A 23,743-nucleotide genomic window follows, 5' to 3' on the forward strand; every position below is an offset into this window, starting at 1 on the left:
TTTTTTTTTTCTTTCTGTTTTTAACTATTTTTTAAATATATTTGATAACAATTTTAGTATTAATAATTAAGTATATAACAATATCTTTTTAAAAAATGTAAATAAAGTAAGGTCTATGAGTGATAGACTTCAATCGTAGATAAACTTATGGTTTATCAGTGTAAAACAAATATTTACGATATGATCTATCAATGAATAAACTTCTATCATTAATAGATTGTGATAGATTTAGATTTTGCGATATTTTGTAATTGTTTTCAAATGTTGCTAGAAATGCTAATATTATAAATTAAATTGCTACATTTGCAACTATCTTAAAAGCAACAGTGAAAAGAAAACTTCGGTAAGAATAAAAATTAGGGGCGTTTTGCAAAAATAACAAAACATTTTATGATAATAGAACCCATGTCACTACATTTTTTAAATTACAAAAGTTGCATATTTAAAAGCGGTAGTCTTCTGATGACCTTTTGATATTTGTCATATTTGTTATTTTTGTAATATGAAAGAAAGATGACCTTTTGATATTTGTCATATTTGTTATTTTTGTAATATGAAAGAAAGATGACCTTTTGATATTTGTCATATTTGTTATTTTTGTAATATGAAAGAAAGATGACCTTTTGATATTTGTCATATTTGTTATTTTTTGTAATATGAAAGAAAAACAGATGTTATGAATCGTTTTTCTCTAAACTGTTTTTTTATCATATGATGCAATTTTTCTTGAAATTAAGCTCGAAAAAAGAAAAACATATACAAAACGCACGAAAAGAATTAGTTGGATTTTTCTTTAAGGAAAATTATGTGTTTCACGTTTACATTTAAACGAAAATTACATGTTTCACGTTTACCCATATTATTATGGTAAGAAATAATGAACTCTTGTTTGCATACGCTATTCATTTTTACTTCTGAGAACCGCAATATATATATATATATATATATATATATATATATATACTATTCAACCTAATGCACTAGTTAAATAGAAATTTATATATTTGAAGTTGGTTTTATATTAAAAGTTTAAACATATTGTTTTTTATTTAAAATTTTGCAAAATTGTTACATATGTTAGGAAAAATTCATAAATGTAAAAAAAAAAAAAATAAAAAAAAAATATATAATAGCTTGCCGTCTTTTAGAAAATATACAAAAAATTTGTAAGGTATAGAATAATTTTAAAAACGGAAAAAGCCAAGTTATAGAATAATTCTAAAAACGGAAAAAACCCACATACCTACAATGAAAATTAGATAGAAAGCCCACATACCTATAATACCTTGCCCTCTTTTTAATTTGGTTACGTCGTTTAGATTTAGTTACAGGAAGAAATCAGATAGAAATAATCGGATGTAACAAAAGAAGAAAACTATTCGAATGAAATGGCAAACTTTTAGAATATTTAAAAAATGGTAACTTCTAGCATTTGTTACACAAATCGTAAATATTTTAATAGTTTGTTATAAGTATGTTTTTCTTAATGCTATATATAATAAGTTTCAATACAATATTTTAAGATGGCCATTGTGAATCACAACATTTTCAATAGCTATGAAGCATATATAATTTTCATAGCCATGTTCTAGTGCTATAAAAAAAATGACAATACGAAGGAAAAAAAAATGCTTCATAAAAAGCATAGCATTTTTTTGGGGCTAATTTTGAAGTTCAAAATGGATTTATTCATAGCACCTTTTTATAAGTTGGTTGAAAACAATAGTATGAAATGCCACACACTCAATAACTTGCTTATCCTACTTTCAATAATAATATAGAAGTTACTTGGCTGGTTAGGTCTCCACCAAAGCCAACTCTCCGACTTACACTACCGTTAGTACGTTTTTTATATGTATATATTTTTTGTTTCAAACTGCTCAAATTGATCACCTTCTCTCCCTTTATAGTGAGATGATCTTTTTTTGGGTTTATTATGCTCACTTTAGTAGGCTAAATAAAAGATAGTGCAGCAAAACCAACACCCAAGTATTTTTTGTTTCATAATTAGGCAGTAAACACACAATCATCAATCACCACACCCTCCATATTTTGTGTGCCTTTATATTTCCCACAAAATAATTCTAATCTTCCTCCAACCCACAAAGAAAAACGTAAAAGAAAGAAAAGTTTAACAACGTTAACAATGGAGCATTTCCTCATTTCTCTCTTAATCCTCTTGTTCTTCTTTCTTTCTCTTACTCTCTTTATCCTCTTCCACAATCACAAATCCTTGTTCTCTTATCCCAACACTCCTCCCGGTGCCATCGGCCTTCCCATACTCGGCGAGAGCCTCGAGTTCTTATCATCAGGTTGGAGAGGCCATCCTGAGAAGTTCATCTTCGATCGTTTGAACAAGTACAAGTCAGATGTGTTCAAAACCTCGATCGTGGGCGTTCCAGCTGCCATTTTCTGCGGCCCTATTTGTAACAAATTCCTCTTCTCTAACGAGAACAAACTGGTTACTCCTTGGTGGCCAGATTCCGTGAACAAGATCTTCCCCTCTACAACTCAGACTAGCTCCAAAGAAGAAGCTAAGAAACTCAAGAAACTCCTTCCGCAATTCCTTAAACCCGAAGCGCTTCAGCGTTATATTGGAATTATGGACGAACTTGCAGGACGCCATTTCAATTCCTTTTGGGAGAACAGAGAAGAGGTCCTCGTGTTTCCTCTTGCTAAAAGGTAAATGATTTATCTTATATTTAATTTCTTATACGAATAAAATTGGTGAGGAATCAAGTTTTATTAAGATCACAACAAAACTGAATGATTTACAATATCTCACTCATGAATAAAGACAAATTGAAATACTAAAAGAAAAGATGAAAAGGATAAAAGAAAATTCACAAAAAACTCTAACCCAATGCTAATTAGTTACAACAAACTTCAATAATTCCATCACACCCCCTCAAGCAGGAGCATAAATAAAAAAAATGTCCAACTTGCGTAAAATTGAGGATAAAGCCGAAGATGTAAATGCCTTTTGTAAAATGACAATCGATCTCGATGTACTTTGTTCGTTGATGAAATGTTGGATTGGAAGCGATAGAAATAGCTGCTTTGATTGTCACAATAGACGACATTGGGAAGCAAAACTGAAATATTCAAATCAAGAAGAAGTTGATGAATCCAAATGATTTCACTAGTAATAGAAGCCGAAACTCAATACTCAGCTTCAGCAGAAGACCGAGACATTGTCGTCTGCTTTATGGAATGCCAAGAAACTAAGGAATCGCCCAAAAAAAATGCAAAAGCTAGTGATTGAACGTCACACTCCCTAATCAACATCCACAAAGACCCAAATTTGAAACGAGGAAATTGGTTTAAATAAAATGCCTTGTCCAGGTGCTTTCTTTAGATAACATAGAAAATGATGGACAGCTTGTAAATGAGCCTGTGTGGGAGCTTGTAAGAATTGACTCAAACGATGAACCAAAAAAAATATTGAGTTTGAAGATACAATAACCGACCAATTACTAATCGACCATACTCAGATGAGTCAGCAGCAGACAAGAATTCACCCGCTTCTTTGACTTACTTTAAGTTCGTATGCATTGAAAATGATGAGGGTTGTGGTGCTTAACCAAAGTCTAATCTTTTACTTTTGTATGAAATCTTCAATGAAATCTTGACTCTCTCTTACGTAGAGATGTTTATTTATTGAGGAAAATGTAATACAAGTTAGTTATTTAATGACTAAGTAGTTGTAACAATAATATTTATAATAGTAAACTATAACGGGAAAATAGTAAGGTAGTAGGTTTAAGCATAGATTTTAGTTATTTGGATTACATCATTCCACCTCCTGAGTATCAAACTTGTCATTAGGAGCATTGTACCTTTTAAGGTATGCAATGTGAAAACTAGGCTGATGTTGAACCCTTCGTCTTTTAACTTTCCATAGGTTCCATCTGGTAACCTCTTCTTCTTCAAATGAGAGGTCTCCAATTTGAAAATGGACTTCTCTTATTTTCTTGTCTTTCTCTTCTTTGTAAGATTAGGTAGTCTTAGTTATATGCTCAATGACTTCTGTAGTTTTTAATTTCTTTCGGCCAATTCTTCTACTTCCTCTTGGATTTCCACTTCTTTCAGTATGCTAGTTAGATCAAACGTAAGTCTTGGAGCTTTAGTATACACTATTTCAAAGGGACACTTGTCTGTGGTTCTATTCTTCATGTTGTTAAAAGCGAATTCAACTTGGGCAAGAATAATACCTCATTGCTTAGGATGATGTCCACTTAGGCATCGAATCAAATTCCCTTAATGATCTATTATTAACCTACTGTTTGTCCATCTGTTTGTGAATGAGCAGTGGTACTAAATTTCAAAGTGGTGTAGAATTTCCTCTACAAAGTCTTCCAAAAGTGGCTAAGGAATTAGTATATCGGTCGAAAACTGTGGTTTTAGGAATGCCACATAGCCCTACTATCTCTCTAAAGAAGAGAGTGGCTATGTAAACCGCATCAATATTATTCTTATTGCAGGACAAAAAGTGTGACATCTTGCTGAATCTATCAACAACTACCATAATCGAGTCAAATTCTCTTTGAGTTTTAGGTAAACCTACTACAAAATCAATCGATAAGTCTTCCCATATATTTTTTGGAATAGGCAAAGGAGTATAAAGACTAACATTGGTTGAAGTCCCTTTTTCTCTTTGGATAATAACACATCTCTTCACGAAATTGTTGGTGTCTTAGCTTGTGACCAATATAATAACCTTTTGTTGATAACATGAAAGCTCTAGGCTTGATTAAAGTGCCCTGCTAACCCTTCCGAGTGTGATTCTTTTATTAAGGCTTCCCTTAAGGAAGTATGAGGGATGCATAGTTGTTCTCCTTTGAAGAGGAATCCTTCCATCAAGTGATAGTCTCCTTCTCATATATGGTTAGAACAATCTGTTGTCATATCACAGTTTTGGGATATGGTTGAAGGCTATAATCTCGATTGAAAGAACAGTCAGTAGGATCCCTTTTCTACTTAGAGCATCGACAACCTTATTTTCTTTCCCCACATGATGTTTGATTGTAAAATAAAAAAGTTGAATAGATGACACCCATCGAGCATGCATCCTGTTGATGCTTTTTTGAGCTTGTAGATACTTCAACGAAAAATTGTCAATGAGTAGTATAAACATTTTAGATAAAAGATAATATTCCCACTATTTTAAGACTCTAACAAGAGCATATAGCTCTTGCTCATAAGTGCTCCAAGCTTGTCTAGGAGAACTCAATTTTCACTGAAAAACTTCACTAGATATCCCCTTCTGATAGGACTTCCTCAATTCCAGCTCCATTGGAATCTATTGCCATTTCAAAAGGACTATCAAATTCTGGGAGTTTGAGAATTGGTTGGCTGCTAAGTTTTTCTTTAATCAAATCAAAGCTTTGTTGTTGGTTCTTCCCCAAAATAAAAGCTCATTTCTTTAAACATTCAATTATTGGGGTTGTTGTGGAGCTAAAATTCTTTTATGAATTTTCTACAAAATGAAGCAACCTATAAAGGGTTGGATTTCCTTCACTGAATTAGGAGTTAGCAAATTTGCCACAGCTACAACTTTGTTCTCATCTATCCTCACTTGGTTTTACAGATAATAAACCCTAGGAATGAAACTTCTCCAGTGCAGAATGTGCATTTCTTCAAGTTAACATATAATTCATTCTTTTCTAGGACTTCAAAAACTAGCTTGAGATGCTGTAAATGGTCTTCCTCATTTCTGTTGTACACTAAGATGTCATCAAAGTAAACCACCACAAACTTGTTTAGGAAAGGATGGAGCATTTGATGCATTAATCGCATGAAAGTGCTTGGTGCATTGGATAAGTCGAAAGGCATTACTAGCCACTCAAATAGCCCCTCATTTGTTTTGAAAGTCATTTTCCATTCATCTCTTGACCTTATTTGGATTTGGTGGAAGCCACTGTTGCCACGTGGCCAAGACGACGTGGAATGACCGGCGTCCTCAAAATGGTTTAGTTTTAAAACAAAATAGGAGTCGTCACTAATCTTTTTTACAGTGTGATTGGACATCAAAATAAAGTAAACATTTTCTAAATAAAATCATTAAAAAATGGTTTGCAAAAACTAGAGTTGAGTTCGGTAGTCATTTGTGTATGAGGAAGGTGTTAGCACCTCTAGAAAACGGTGACCAAATTTTAAATCTGAATTGAAAATATTCTTTAATTTCTTTTAATACTAATGTCTTATTTTACCCCTCATTACTCCAATATTGGAAGCAATGATCTCATAAAATAAGTGGAGAGCATTCCATCAATTAGACTATATCGAAGAAAATCTTCTCACATTAAGAAAGTTGCCACATTTAGTATTTCTCCACCAACTTAGTTACCCTAACTAAATGGTTTAGTTACTTTAATCAAACTACCTACAAAACTTAAAAAGTAGTTAAATAACATTTTTTTTAAGAAAACGATAATTAATTACAAAATTTAAAATTAGCCAAATTAATAAAATTAATCTAGCAATTAAATTGATTTTAAATAAGTCTGGACAAAATTAGGTGGCTGCCACCACTTTTTAAGTCTACCTTAGAAACAATGAGTGCTCCTCCAAGTTGATCCAGTAGATCACTGATTCGAGGGATAAGGAAACGATATTTGACAATTATCTTATGATGTCTCGACTATCAACACGCAATCTCCTGCTACTATTTTTCTTTGGAATCAATAGGGTTGGGACTACACAAGGGCTGATACCTGGCTGGATATGTTCCTCTTTTAGTTGTTTTTCAATGTGTTGGTGCACGATGTCGTACTCTTTCGAACTCATCCTGAAGTAAGGAAGGTTAAGAAAGGAAAAGCCTGGAATCAAGAATGTTATGTTGAATATCTCAAAGAGGAGGCAATTCAAATGACTATTCCTTGATGCTTGGAAATTGCTTCAGCAATTTTTTGAAGAATGACATGCAACAAAGAGGCCTAAAATATTAGATTCTCTATCTTTAATAAACTTTTGTGAATTAACTCCATCATTTTTATTGCCAAGAGGCAGTATGACAATCTTCTTATTCATCCACTGGAATGTGTAGATATTCTCCTTTCCCCTATGGACTGCTTGAACATTATACTGCCACGGTCTCCCAAGCAAGATATGACAGACATGTTGGAAAACGATCTAGGGCTAGACGCAGCAGAATTAATATAAAAAATGTTCTCTATCCCTTAGAACGTAAATAGACCATGAATAAACAATTAAATCACGAATAAACATACCTTTGTGCCAACGTGAGTAACTCTCCAAGTTCGAATTACCTCTGTACTAATAGGGATGATCCTCCAAAATTGTATCACCAAAACGCTACGAAATCACTAGTGTTCTCTTACAGTATCCACACATGAACTGGAAATTCGACTATTCGAATTTGAGTTTGCTAGAACCTCACATAGTGGAAATTTCGACTCGCCAAATTCTCTCTCTATGACAAACGGATTTTTTCCTTCTGCTATGTGTATTTAAAATAAGACGCTTATGGTCTTATTTATAACGTCTCATTTATAGGCTTCTTGGGGTTTCCTAATAACTTAGGGATTCCTAATATGCTTGCAATTCTCTAATTGGGCTTATTAATTATCCAACCCAAAGACAAATTCGACCTAGTTTCATCGTGTGTGACCCATTTGGTTAATTTAATATGGCAATAGGTTCCTAACTTGTTTTATGGCCCATAAGTCATAAGTTGGGAAATCCGTGAAAATAGCAAATATGAGGATAGAAAAAAGAAAAATAGCAAACTGTTATATTATTTTGATTTATGGCAAAGCTAACTGCCATAAATATTTTTCCACTCTTTTTGGCCCGAATTTACCCTTCCATGGCTGACAATTATCCATATACAAATACAGTATATTTGTTAAGATAAAAAAATCAAATAAAATATCACATATCACGAATACAGTGTATTTGTAAACACACTTATTTATGATAATTCTTAACTAAATAAAAAATATATTATATTGTTCCTACAATCCCTAAAGATATGTCATTAGTTACAATCCTTAAAGATATGGCAAAACTGCCTGTTAGATATTTTCTTTTTCAATTTTTTTTGTCTGAGCATACCCTTTACAAAGGGAAATTCCTTGCATACAACAGTATATTTGTATAAATAAAAAAAACAAACAAAATATCACAGATAGTGTATTTGTAAACACATCCACTTTTGGTAAATCTTAACTAAACTAAAAAATATTTTCTTGTTGCATAAGATTTCACCAACATCCCTGAAGATATGGCTTTAGTTTTTACACCCCTAATTATTAGGATTTAAATCAACTAATTCACAATTTTTTATATTTCATATTATTTATCAAAAATTTATTAAATAATACATATTACAAAATTTTAATAATAATTTTAATCTACAATTTATATTATCCCCTAGAATCGTCAATTTGAATTCAAATTTTACCTCATATCCCTAAAATAACATAAGGATAAATTCAACTATTTCGTATTTTTTATTTTTCAAACTATTTATCAAAAAATAGACATAAATTATACATAATACATATTTGATATTTATTAACCTTTTGAGTTTAGAAATATATATCTCACCCTAAAATATTTAGTTTTAATCTCAATTTTTAACCTTATTTTTAAATCCAATTTTTACACTTTAATTTTAAATAATTAGTTTGAATCCCTAAAATTATGGTAAAGATACCAAACTTAAATTTGTAGATTATCATCCCTAAAATAATGCTAAAACAACAAACTTCATTTACACCATTTTCATTCCTAAATTTTGTTGATTTAAAAATAATTTTATGAATTGTTATTTTGAATTCAAATTTTATACATTATCCCTAAAATGACCCAAATATATCTCCAAAATTATGGGATTTGTTATATTTTAAACAATTTATTAAATGGCCTTAAATATGCCTTAATAGCATTTTTGTAATTAATTGAATCTTATTCTTAAGAGAATCGTTGACTTCTCTCCTTCCATGAATTTCATCAATTCGAAAGACAACGTCTAGTAAGTTTGAAGTGGGACGAGATCTATATGAAATCAAATTTTCAAATCCTTCGAGAATTGCCAAAGGTTCTCTCTAATCAACCTACTCTCAAGAGCAAATTCCTCCGGCACGATGGCGGTAATCCGAAGAACCGACGAAACAACATTCCTAGACTTTTCTTTTTCGACGATCTCCTTCATAAAAGATGCGTACAGCGTACCACAGATGCGTACTCTCCTCCTCTGTTTCTACTCTTTGTCAACGTCGACTTGTTTCCTATTCAAAACTTTCATTTACCAGGAGGAAACGAGCTCGAGTTCTGGGTTCTGTCCCAAATGTGTCGAAGCATGTTCTTCAAACCAAAAACTAGCTGACGACAGCGGCGACAAGATCTTCGAGGAAATCAAGAGATGGGTTGTTGGGATTGAAGGAATTGAAGGATTAGAGGATGGTGGAAGAGTGATTTGAGAAGGGTTCAGAGAGGAAGAAATCAGGGGAAAGGAGTAAGATGAAAATCCCAAAATTTTTTGTCAGAGGAGCTAACAAGAAGTAAATCTAAAGACTTTGAAAATTTTGAAGGAGACGAGCTGGAAGCTCCAATAGTTTCTGCAAGATGAAAGTTTGATTTTGATGTGGTAATCATGTGTTGAGAGTTTGATTTTAATTATAGGGTATTTGTAGTTTCTTGAATAATTGTGTTTAGGATTCAATTTTTTCAGCTAGGTAGGGCTATTTAGGACATTATTCCAACAATTAGTTTTCCATATTTTCTGATTTTGCTATTTTATCAATTTAAATAAAAGTTTATCATTTATCCAAAGTAACCTTCTATTTTGCTATTCTTCTTGTCAGCCCTAATTGGTTTCTAGCAAAATGTTATGGCTATCCATATTAAATTAAGTCGGTGAGCCAACATAATCTAATATAATTATTGCTCTAGTCCTTTTATCGCACGATATCTATAATTGAATTTAAAGCATGGACAAAGTCACCTTATCTAATTCGATTGCTTTCTCGATCAATGAGCATTCTAAAATAATAAATGACATTAATACCCTTATTAATTCATTTATAGCACAACCATGCATTTCCACCGTCACGCTTAATCAAGGGAGCCAGAGATATCTCTCCATAACAAGAGCAATCATTGTCCACTACATAATTCATAACCTATTCGAGTACAATCTTTATAATTATCAGGTTAAAGATAATGTTTAATTGCATCAGAATAGATTAATTCTTATGTTTGACATTATGATAATCTCAGGTCTAAGAATCAAACGAATCAATTATTTGAGATTATTTATGAAACATGTCCATGTAATAATCTCAAAAAAGGGTCCGTCCAATTCTTATTCTCTAATAAGAAAATATGATTATAATTTATGTCTCTACATATATAATCATCCTATGATAATCAATTATAACTCATATTAATCTTAACTTACTATTGTTCCCACAATAATAATTGATTAGGGACATTTATAATATAATAACATATTCATGGACATTATTATACAATAGCATGCAATTGAATAATAATGAAAATGATAACTTTTATTAAGTAATAAACCAATTATCCATAAAATTATTATAAAGCACAATAAAAAACCAACAAAATATCTATATCTAAAATATCACACACGATTTGATCTTTATAACTTCCTCCGATTGATAAAGGAACCGAGCAAATCTCATTAATCTAAATATCTCCACCTTTCTTGATCCATCATATTTTGTAGGGATTGGAATGAGGCTCTGTTTTTAGTTTAAGGGTAGTAAGTAGCTTCTTAGAAACAAAACTCTCATTGTTGTTATTGTCAATAATCATGTCGCTTATCTTACTATGGATAGTGCAACAGGTCTTGAAAAGATTATGCTTTTAAAGGTGGAAGTTGTCATTTTTTGGTGCAATTAGTACTCTGGAAAGTACACAAGACAGACTTTCCCCTTTATTAGGCTCAAGGATCTCTTCATCTTGATCAAAATTTCCTTCTTGCTCCTTAAGAAGATCTTCATCTTCTTCTAGAATGACTACTATCTTTCCTTTAGGGCAAGAATGGAGAGATGACTAGTTTTTCCACAACAAAAGCATTTATTCAGATTAGACCTTTGATACATGTTCTCTATTTGTTTCATGGGAATTGCTTTGGTCTTCTTCCCATTTGGATCACTTGTCTTGACTTTCTCTTGCTCTTTAGTGGACTAAGCAAGAGAAGACTTTGTAGTTGTAGCCTTGTTGCTAGTAGTGGCATTCCATGTGCTTCTTCTTGTATTCTTTCTTGAACTTAGTTTAATAATCTCCTCTATAGATTTTGCATAAGTGATGGCATCAGGAAAGGTTAAGAAAGGATGAAGTTTTTCCTTTTCCTTTATATCAAACCTTAATCCTCCAACAAACTAAGAAATGAGGTGTTGTTCATTCTCCATCAAATTCGTTCTAGCCCCTAAATCGGTGGAATTTTTCAGTATAGTCTGCTATAAATCGAGTTCCTTGCCGGCAATTTTGGTATTGGTTGTGGAGGGTTTGTTCATAGTTGGATGGAAGGAACCGAGCTTTCATCAACTTCTTCATTTTCTTCTAAGAAGCAATAACTATTTTCCCATTTCTCCTCCTATTGACTTCGATCTGCTCTCACGAAGCTCAAGCTCCAACTTTAAACTTTAAAGCCACTAAATTCACCTTCTTTTCCTCAGGTGTGTTTAAGTAATTAAAAAAAATCAGTATTCTTGAGCCAATCTAAGAAAATCTATATATTTCTCTTACCATCATAGCTAGGTAAGTCTACTTTCATTTTATATTCGGCCAACTCTCTTCTTTTATCATCAAAACGTGGTCGAAACCTTCTATCTTGATCATTTACTAACCTTTGTTAAGGTTCATCATCAGTAGAGCTCTATCCTTGAAGTTCTTAATAGTAATCTTGGATTCTTTGAGGGAGTTCTTGATACTTTTAAACTGGTATTCTTCTTTCTTGAACTTCAAACCTTCTTTCTTAAGGATTTCCCCCACTCTTTGAAGTGTGTCCCCTCGAATGTCTCACTATCCCTATTCTTGAACAAGTTCTTGACATTCTTCATGCATTATTTAAGGAGGAACTATAGTTTCTAAACGTTACAAGACTTCTAGAAGTGTTGCTTGTATTTCCTCTATCGAAGCCTCCAAGGACAAAAAGCGTCATGAGGTGGTTCTTAGAGAGATGACGGAAATGATACGACCTCTTGGTTTTGAGTAGGATGCTCCATCGCCTCAGGATTTACTCATTGGACAACCATGGACCCAAGAGCTTTATGGTACTCTGATACCAATTGGTGTGTAACCAAAGTCTAATCTTTTACTTCTGAATGAAACTAAATGTTATCTCTCAATGTGAGAGAAGATTTTTATTTATTAAAGAAACTATAATACAAGTTAGTTATTTACTAACTAACTAAGTAGTAGTAACAACAATTATAACAATAAACTATAACATAAAATAGTAAGGTAGTCGGTTTATAGTTATTTTGATTACATCAGCCATCTTGGCATTGAGAAATCACATATTCTTTTAAATTTGTAACAATATTTCCTTTGTGATAAAAACAATCCTTCTTTTGATCTTGCCACTTCCAACACGAGGAAATATTTGACTTTCCCAAGTTCTTTCAACATTAAGTGGGATTTCACTAAGGCTTTAACCATAGAAATCTCATTAGTATAAGGGCCAATAACATGTCATCAACATAAACAAGTAAGGCAATGAAAATAGATCCTGTTCGTTGGGTGAATAACGAATTATCTAATTTGGATAAGGAGAATCAATGAGAAAGCAACCAAATCAATGAGAATCATTGTCTTAACACTTATTTGAAGTCCATATATCAAATTATTCAATTGACAAACAACCTCAAAGATGGTGTGTAACCCAAAGGTAAGCCATATAAACTTCTTCTAAAAGGTCCCCATGAAGGAAGGCGTTGTGAATGTTTTTTTGAGTTAATGGCCATCTATGAGTAATAGCCAATGTCAAAAGTACTTTGACCACGACAAGTTTAGCTACAAGAGAAAACTTATCCATAAAATCTATACCCTTCTATTGATTGTATCCTTTGACAACCAACTATGCTTTGTAACGATCCACAGTTCCATCAGACTTATATTTAAAAACATTTCCATCGAGCAATGTCTACTTATATAATGTTGTGCTTAAGCAAAGGTGTTTGATGACTGGAACTAACCTTTACGTAGTGACAATAATTTAGAATAATGTAAAGTAACTTGTTGTTTTGAACTTTACCTCTAACAAGATTGCACAAACAACATTATTCGAGTGAAGTTCTAAAATGCCCATGCTTTAAGGCTTTGCACGTATATCCCAGTTTAGTAGACGCCTTAGATAATTTGCATAGAATTCCATAGGAAGCGACCCTCACTTCCACATCCACAAGGTAAATTTATCAAGAGTACTTCTATAACTAGGTACCCTACTTGACATTGAGGATAAAATTCATTAGTATAGAATTCATTAAGAACTAAGTTCAACCTTTTCATTGACTTCAAGATATCATGCTAATCATTGAATTATAAGAACGAAACTTCTAGGTATTTTAGCATGATTCTCTTCATATCACTTGTGATCAACTATTACCCGTTGAACTTGTTTCTTAAGATCTCCAGTGTTCAAGTTGTATTTACCTCACACGTGATTCAGTTTTCTATAGGCTTGAGTCCCATTATGAGATTTTAAAAACCTTTTCTCTAGTCCTTTCGTCAAAGAATCAACCAAGTTATCATCCGTTCGTACATGATCCACTATCAATGCACCAGTAGTGAGAAATTCTCTAATGGTACTATGTTTACGACATATCTATTGTCTCTTGCCGTTGTAATAACGATTCTAACCATTTGCCATAGCTATAATACTATCGCAATGGATCAGTATGGATGGTACCGGTCTTTCCATGTAGGAATCTCTAATAGTAAGCTTCAAGCCAACTTGCTTCTTCACTAGTAGTAGCTAGTGCTATCATTTTTGACTTCATCGTTGACTGGGCTAAAATAGTATGTTTCTTGGATTTCCAAGCAACAACTCCAGTTGCTATATTAAAAAAAATATCCTTTTGTAGCCTTTCAGTCATCTGAGTGGAAGTTCCAATTAGCATCGTTGTAACCTTTTAGTATAGCAGGAAACGTTTTGTAATATAATCTAAGGTTTTTGGTTTTCTTAAGATATCTCATTACTCTTTCTACAACATTCTAGTGTTATTGTAAACATACATAGTAACCCTATAACATATGCTATATCTGGTCTAATGCAGTCAGCTGCATACGACTTATTGATTAACATTGTCATCAATGTTATTGAACAACGTAACACTAGAATCATAGGGTGTACAGACTAGTTTTCTATCAAAGTAGTTGTATTTCTTTAGGATCTTTTCTATGTAATGGGATTGATCTAAAGAAATTCCTTTTTCAGTTTTAGTAATTTAGATACCTAGGATTATAGTAGCTTCTCCTAAGTCTTTTATATCAATATTTGCACTCAACATTGATTTTAAATCATTTATGACGTGCAAGTTTGATCCAATGATTAACATGTCATCTACATATAAGCATATGATAGTGCATAAGTCATTCTCAGTCTTATAGTAGATGCATTTATCACTCTTATTAACTTTCAATCTTTTAAACATGATTAAATTATCAAACTTTTCATGCCATTGCTTTGGAGCTTATTTTAGACCATAGAGGGATTTATCAAGTTGACCAAACTTTAGATTCTTGACCATGAATAATGAAACCTTCAGGTTGTTCCATATAGATATCTTCTTCTAAACCACCGTTTAGGAAGGTAGTCTTAACATTTATCTGATGTATTAAGAGATTGTTTAGGACAACTATAGAAATCAATACTCTAATTGAGGTGATTCTAGTAACTTGGGAGAAGGTGTAAAAAAAATCTATGTTTTCCTTCGGTCTAAAACCTTTTGCTACTCGTCTAGCCTTATACTTATCTACTAATCCGTTAGGTTTGAGCTTCTTCCTCTAAACCCATTTACAGCCTATTGCTTTGCAGCTAAGGGGCAGGTCAACTAGGTGCTAAGTCCTATTTGATTCAAGAAAGTCGATTTCATCATTGGTAGCTTCTTGCCATAAGTTGGCATCTGTTGAGATAAGGCTTATGTTAGATCTTTAGGATCTTCTTCTACATTGAACATTTCGATGACTTCTCCAAAGTATTTTATAGTTCTCGCTCTCTTGCTTCTTCTAGGTTTAGGATCTACTTCCTTATCATGGGTTTGGATCCTAATTGAAGGTAAACTACTAGAACTTGAGGCCCTACTAGTTTGACTATTTAGGCCCTCACTAATTCTAGATTTAAAAGAAAATCTATTTTCGAAAAAATCGACATCATTTGATTCTATGATTACCTTATTTTCTAAGTCATAGAACCTATAGACTTTACTATTTCCAGCATATCTTATAAAGACACACTCATAAGCTCTACTGAGTAGTTTTCTTCTTTTAGGATCATGAGTTATAAAATAGGCCAGGCAACCTCAAGTTCTGAGATAAGACAAGTTTGGTGTTTTATTTTTAAGGACTTTGCAAGGTGAGTTTTTTTTTTTTTTTTTTATTTAGGAATCATATTAAAGACATAATTAACTAATTTAATTATTTTACCCTACTAGGATGGTGTAGCTCCTAAATCAAGCAAGATAGCAACTACTAACTCAGTTAGAGTTCTATTCTTCCTTTCAGCTTTTCCATTCATTTCAGGAGAATAAGGTGCAATTTTTTCGTATATTATTCCTTTTGAGTTATAAAATTCATTAAAGGTAACTGAATCATATTCAGTTCCTCTATCACTAAGAAATCTCTTAATTCTTTTATTAAATTAATTTTCTATTTCAGTTACAAACACCTTAAACATGTCAAAAGCATTGCCTTTATTTTTAAAGTAAATAAATAAAAGTGAAGTCGGAATAGTCATCTTTAAAGGTTATAAAATACCTTTTATTATTCTTAGTTAACATGCCATCAAATTCACATAAATCAAAATGAATTAATTCTAGAAGCTCAGTTACCCTAGTTACAGATTTATGCAAAGTCTTAGTTATCCTAGGTTGACTACAACATGCGTAGTTTTCAAATTCATCTAAAGATAACTTAGGAATTAAGTTTAATCTACTGAGGTTGCTAATTAACCATTTATTAAGGTGACAAAGCATAGCATGCAAAATATTAAAGGAAGACAACATTTAAGCAGAAGACAATTTCCTATTCATTCCCAAGTTTAGTATAAACATGCCATCAGTTGCGTATTTTCAAAAATTATTTCGTGTGCCATCTTTTGTAACTCGTATGATTGGGCCTCCACAGATCTATAGTTAGTCATTTGATATCGTAGATATCGACTCACCGCATACTTCTTGAAACTAGCTTCTTCAGTGTCATATTTCTTTTGTAACATGTTCCAAACCCCTTTCGCGGTAGACATGGTACTATAATAATCGTATAACTCATCAGTAAGTCCATTCAAAATTAAGTTCTTACATGTGAAGTCTTTCTCTGTCCATGCGTCATGATTTTTAATTGGCTCCTTCATTAGATTATTAGATTCTAGAACATTAGGTTCTTCAGTGGTACATGTGGTAGCAACTTTCTTTAAAGTTAAGAAGAACAACCTCTTCTGCTTCCAATGCTTAAAGTGTGCTCCTTCAAAGCGAAATGGTCGGTTGAGATCTGAACACATCACATTGTTCTGGAATGAATCGGCCATCGCACCAAAATTCAGAATGTCTTAAAATTGTTGTAACACTTGGAAGGAGAATCACTTAGACAGAATGACTAGACAAAACGCGTGATATCTCGCCTTGTATTTCCCCTACTTAGAATGCCACATGTTATCTTGCCTAGACAGAACGTGTGTTATCTCACCTTGTATCTCGCCTACTAGTCAGATCGCTTACTGTTTGACTCGCTGGTCTAAACACATACAGAACAGCTCACCTTGTGATCAGATTACCTGGTCAATTCGACTACTGCAAAATAAAAACAAGTGAAGATAAAGAGGTTGAGTCGCGGATCGTCTTTAAGACGCTTCATGGTTCTACTCTTTTGTGCAAATAAATTTGTATAGCTCCTTCGTCCCTAGGATAAAACAACCATGTTTCATCAATCAGAATTGCACTGGATCACAATACCAACACTCAAATAAAGACTATTGCACCGGATACCGATAAGAATACCAACACTCAAATTAAGACTATTTCGCTCGGAAAACTCAAAGAAAGGAAGTATGGCAGTGATTCTGTTTTTATGATATTTTTGAAATGAAGCGAAGAAGGTGTTTGCATAGTGGAGGAAATAAAGAATCATTGGTAATTAATTATGGAAAACATTGGTAATTAATTGCAAAAACCATTTATGGAATAATGAGACAATAGTAAAAAATATTTTATCTGGTAAGAAATAATAATATCACTATTACACCTCACTACGCCCATCCAACCAAACAGTAGTGGTGCACACATGGAGATTTGAATGTGTAGATATTTGAAGACTTTCAGCTGGGACAAACCAAAAGGTGAACAATTATATTTTTAAAAAATTTCATCAACAAGAACAAATCACATGATGACCAAAAAGGCAAAGGGCAATATTCCATGTTTCAGTACGTTCCATTGCATCAAGTTCATCTTTCATAGCCTTTTGCCAATGAGGAAACAGGGATGCTTGATGATAAACACTGGTTCATATTCAGTCGAGACATTCAGCAAAAACTGCCTATGCGGTGAAGAACGCAAACTGTAAGAAATGTATTTTCCAAAGAAATATGGATTTGATGAAGAGGCAACATCTGAATAATCAGCAAGGAGATTACAATGTTAATCTTTTAGATAAGCAGAAGGACACCTATGCCTTGTAATGGGCAAAGATGAGACATTATATTTTCAATAAAATCGCTATTGTTACTTTGGAGTAACAATTTATTCTGATGGAATAACAACTGTCTGAGACGAAGTGCCCATATCTTTAGCACCAAGTAAAACACGTGGATTAGGAGGTAGAACAACATTCTCTTCTGGTAAAGAAAAATTAATTCTTGGAAAACACGAGCTTGTAGCAATTGATGTGGTACTGTTACGAAAATAAGATGTATCTTCACCAAGTATAGGTTGTGGTAAAACCAAATTGTCCAAGAAAAAGTTTAGAACAGGTTGTTCTATTTATTAAGAATGCTGCAATTAAAGCACAATCTCCCCAACATTGCAAAGTAACCTGAGACTCTTGCAACATTCGGTAGGTGCTGATGTTTATGCTCAACAATTGCATTTTGTTGAGGTGTATAAACACAAGAAAACTGATGTTGTGTACCCGTAGATGCAAAAAATGTATCAAATTTTCAATTTTGGTGCATTATCAGATATAAAAATCTTGATAGTTGTTGAAAACTTAGTTTCGACATACTTAAAAAAATGAGGTATAATATTCAATACACCACTCTTGCGTCTCAACAAATAAACCTAAGTAAATCGCAAACAATCAACTAATATAACAAAATATGAATATCCAACATATTTAGGAGTATTGAAATGACCCAAAATGTCGCTATGAAGCAAGTCTAACACATGTTTGGATATTTTATATGACAATCAGAATGCTTAGAAAAATTAGAGAGATTTAAACCATGTTTCAAAATGTTTAAACGACTCAAAGAAGGAATGGCCTGCGATGCCAAATATCGACTGAAATAACGTGCTTCTTTCAACTACTAACAGCAAAACAAGTAGAATCAAAAACAGTGAATAGATAAAGGTCTTCAAGGGAATCAACCTTGCCAATCGTCCTTAATTGGAACTTGTCCTGAATTTTACAAGAATTGCCCACAAAATTAATACACTATCTGTGTCATTCTTGAGAAGTGCACTAGTGGACATGAGGTTATATGCAAATTGTGGAACATATAGAACATTAATAAGGCAAAGGTCTTTTGATAAACGGACATTACCAACATAGTCAACTTTATATCGATTTTGATCAGGCAAGATCACAGAAACATTATATGCAGGACAAAAGCTAACGAATTTGGTTTTGTCATATGACATATGTGACTGAATCCTCCAGACTCAACTATTCAAGTAGTTGTATATGAGAAAGCTTGAACACATATACCTGAGACATGACTAACATTATGGATGGACTTATCTCCTTGGCCAAGATCACTTTGCAGAATGGTCATTAATTGTGAACATTGAGCGACATATAGGCTAGCAAAGAAAGCAGAATCATTTTTGGAATTTCCTGAGGTTGTGTCAATTTTCTTGCCATTAGAATTGCCAGTCTGGTTTATGAAATTCATGTCCAAGTGAATATCCATGTAACTTGTAGCATTTTTCAATAGTATGAGTGTGAAACCTACGTCCTAGTAAAGGGGTTTCTTGTATATTAATTTTAGAAGTTAGCAAAATTAAGCTCGAGTAAGCGTTTTGAGATAACATGAGGAAAGAGACCGAAGGTGGAGAATTAGACAACATGTTGTGAAGAAAGGCAATGCGATACAATAAGATAATTCAAGAAGGGAAGGTGACAACGAATACTTAACCAATTATCAAGTGACTAGCTAGCGAGGAGGAGTCTGATTAGATCAATTATCAAGTGACGAGCTAGGCGAGGAAGAGTCTAATTAGACCAATTATCAAGCGATGAGTTAGGCGAGGAGGAGTCTGATTAGTCAACTAAACACGGGTAAAGTTTAAGTTAAGCATGGTTTAAGAAGGATACTAAACTAATACGTGTAACACACTAATCAGGATTAAGGAAAATGTAATATTAACTAACGTGATTTGGGAGAAGTACAAATAGGTTTGAAGATATTAATTAATTCAAGTGTTTAAATAAAAGAAAGTTCTGTCAGAAGAGGGTGAAGCTTTATTATAGGACTAGGTGACAAGAGTGAAGAAAAGTTAAGCAACAAGTGGGAAGAGGAGGGTGAAACTTCGTATAGGACTAGGCGCCAAAAGGGAAGAAGAGTTAAGCGACAAGAGGGGAGAAAGAGTTAAGTATTTTTACCACCAAAATCATGTTATATTTCCATGTTGTTAGATATTTTCATGCTTTAATTTCATATATACATATAAAAGAATATGACCAATTTAAACTATTTATATATTTGTGAAGTTGTATTATTGTGATGCTTGTATGTATACAAAATCATCAGCCTTTATTCCTGATAAAAAACTAGCTATTAACTATTATGTGCACATAAAAGCAGAGATTGCCATGCACTTGGTAGAAGGATGGTTGAATGTGTTGAGTGGTCTGTGTTCAAGTTAATTGTCGGAGCAACTGGTATTGAGTGAGGGTTCGTAGGGATGCTGATGGCGAAGTAGTAATCATTACAATGGTCCTTGAGTTGAGGAATCAATATACAGGAGTTAGGAGTAAGTAGAGCCTAATGTGATTATTGTGCTATTTTGAGGCCTTAAGACATCTCTGAAAAATAAGAAAGCTTTTATGGTATGAAATCGAATTTTCCAAAACATATTTCTAAATTCTTGTAACTCACTAAATGGGTATTTCTAAATTCTTGTAGGCCCAAATAGTATTGCATGTACAACCTAAGGGTGTCGGTTCTGGGTGGGGGTGTGACAACTATCCTGAAATCCACGATTTACACAAATAGGAGGAGAACGTTGCCCATCTTTCTTTTTGTAACGATCATTATTTCCTTTTTTATTATCCCTAGCAGCAAGAAATGATGCAGTTTCAACTACATTAGGATCTGCATTATTTCTTTGATGGAGTGAAAAAACTTTAGTAATGGATGGCAAAGGATCCATCAAAAGAATTTGTGCGCGACTGCTTGCATAAGTCTCATTAAGGCCCATAAAGAAGATCATCACATACCATATTCAGATTCCATGTAAGAAAATAAAGATTTAGCGACACCACAAGAACATTCATTAATAGGTCTAAAATCATAGAGGTCTTGCCAGAGAGTTTTAATTTTAGTAAAATAAGCTTCAATCGACAATGAACCTTGAGAAGCAGTAACCAATTGAGGACGAAGTTGATAGATCTTAGGTCCATTTGATTGATGAAACGCTCCTTCAATTCCTCCGAAATAACTTTTGTTGAACCAGTATATACCAAGCTTCCAGCAATTTCTTTAGAAATGGAATTAAAAATCCAGGAGGTAACAATATCATTGTTACACTGCCAGTGGGTAAGAAGGCTCCCCGTTGGTTTTGGTATGTCACCATTAATGAAGCCTAATTTGTTCTTACCAGAACGAGTAAACAACATAGCCTTGCTCCATGAGATATAATTGTCAGTGCCAACTAGCACTTGTGTGACTAAAACAGTCGTAGGAGCCATAGTCTAATGCAACATATATGGATTAAGTTTTGCTTCAATAGCTGCTGAATCCATAGAAGAAGAAGAAGTCGAAGATTGTGTAGACGTCGCTCAAGAGGAATAGAACGGAAAGAAGTCGCGAAAGAAAACGCTAAGAGGAAAGCGTGTAAAAATCTTGTTCTGATACCATTATACGTATAAAATTGGCAAGGAATCAAGTTTTATTAAAATCACAAAAAAACTGAATGATTTACAATATCTCACTCATGAATAAATACTACTTGAAATACGAGTAGAAATAAGAGAAAAGATGAAAAACTGAGTTAAAAGAAAATCCACAACAAACCCTAACTTAGTGCTAATTTGTTGCAACAAACTTCAATAATTTCATCAATTTCAATTTTCCAGTTTGTTTTCTGAACTGATCGTTTTCCGATAATGGTTAGCTTCACTTTCTCACTAGCGTGCCGATTGTTCATGAGCGTGGAAGATGAAATCCATGTGGAGAGACTATCGGGACCATTCGAGCACATTGCAGCAGGAATCATATCGATGCCGATCGATTTACCAGGAACGCCGTTCAATAGAGCAATAAAGGCGTCAAAGTTCATCAGAAAGGAAGTGGTGGCGATCGTGAGGCAGAGGAAACAGGATTTGGCGGAAGGAAAGGCGTTGGCGACGCAGGATATTTTGTCTCACATGCTTCTCACGTGCGATGAGAATGGTGTGTACATGAACGAATCAGATATCACCGATAAGATTCTTGGGTTGTTGATCGGCGGCCATGACACTGCCAGTGTCGCATGCACCTTCATCGTTAAGTTCCTCGCTGAGCTTCCTCATATCTACGATGCTGTATATACAGGTAATTAAGCTTAGTTTATGTATATATACAAAACGACCAAACAGCCATAGCCTACACTACTTGCTCACATAAAATAATAATGTTGCAGTAACCATTATATTTTATTTTTTTCAAAATCAACCATGCATTTAAATTTTTTTATTTTGTTTAGAACGAGAAGTATTAGAAAGAAATGTATTTAAAATTTCAAAATTTGTTTAAATTGTAATTGAAAAAGAAAAAAAAAAAAAGTTGTTTTACTAATATAGCCTTCTATCTATGGATGTGTTAATTAAAAATTTGAAAAATAATGATGTCTAATGTATTTAATCATGTAAAATTCGTCCCCAACATTTTGACTGCAAAAGTTTCTAAGTAAAAGTATGATTTGAAATCATTTCAAAATTTTAAAATTGTTATTTTTTCTGAGGCAACAAACGGAGATTGTTCGTTAGGAAATCTATTATGAATTAACACTCAAAATTCTGAAAGTTTGGAAGTTTACAACCTTGACTACTACTCTTAAAAAAGAACAGATTAAGAAATAAAATTAGAAAATTTGGAATTGAACAGAGCAAATGGAAATAGCAAGAGCAAAAGCGGAAGGGGAAACGTTGAAGTGGGAAGACATTAAGAAGATGAAATATTCATGGAATGTGGCCTGTGAGGTTCTAAGACTTGCTTCCCCACTCCAAGGTGCCTTTAGGGAAGCCTTAAATGACTTCGTTTTTAATGGTTTCTTCATTCCCAAGGGTTGGAAGGTAATTTCCCCCCTTCAATTAAAATAACATTTTGCTTGCGGTACTTTCAACCTTTTTTTAATTTTAATCTATTTACTATAAACAATTTGAGTTTTAAAGATTTCTTGATTTATCGATTTCATAACCATGATGGTGATAAAGCAAACATTATATTGGACATTGATGCTTGGTTTTTGCAGTTATATTGGAGTGCAAACTCGACACACAAAAACCCCGAGTACTTCCCGGAACCTTATAAGTTCGAGCCGGGAAGATTTGAAGGAAATGGACCATTGCCCTACACATTTGTGCCGTTTGGGGGAGGGCCAAGGATGTGCCCCGGAAAGGAGTATGCAAAGCTTGAGATTTTGGTGTTTATGCATAATTTGGTGAAGAGATTCAAATGGACAAAGCTACTTGAAAATGAAAACATCATTGTTAACCCAATGCCAATCCCTCAAAAAGGTCTCCCAGTTCGCCTTTTTCCTCATCAACCTCTTTCTCTTTAATTTACCCTAAATAATAATTCCCATAAATATAATATAATATACTCTTTTATTTCAAGTACTCTTCCTCTTATTATATGTTATCAATAAATTTTCATATATTATGCCCTAATTCTTCCTTTTATAATTCTCTCTTCTACGTTTTTGGCTTCTTTATTGGTCATTTTTCATGGGAAAAATGTAGAGATTGTTATAATGTATGGTTGTCTCGTCTAATAACCATGCTAGATATTCTTCTAAATACTCGCCTCTTCTAGTTTATATCTTTCAAGCATTCCATGGTAATTAATAATTTTTGAAAGGGTAGATTTTCAGACACACAGGGT

General features: G+C 33.2%; 1 protein-coding gene across 1 annotated transcript; it reads left to right on the top strand.

Annotated features, from left to right (window-relative positions):
* The first annotated feature begins 1,983 nt into the window (after positions 1-1,983).
* On the top strand, positions 1,984-23,529 carry LOC103487187 (beta-amyrin 28-monooxygenase). The gene is made up of 4 exons (XM_008445416.3): positions 1,984-2,682; positions 21,774-22,192; positions 22,745-22,932; positions 23,112-23,529. The coding sequence occupies exons 1-4, from the start codon at positions 2,147-2,149 to the stop codon at positions 23,418-23,420; spliced, it is 1,452 nt and encodes a 483-aa protein (XP_008443638.2). The 5' UTR covers positions 1,984-2,146; the 3' UTR covers positions 23,421-23,529.
* Positions 23,530-23,743: the final 214 nt, after the last annotated feature.

The sequence above is a fragment of the Cucumis melo genome, chromosome 2 (assembly GCF_025177605.1).
Source record: "Cucumis melo cultivar AY chromosome 2, USDA_Cmelo_AY_1.0, whole genome shotgun sequence".
Lineage (NCBI taxonomy): Eukaryota > Viridiplantae > Streptophyta > Magnoliopsida > Cucurbitales > Cucurbitaceae > Cucumis > Cucumis melo.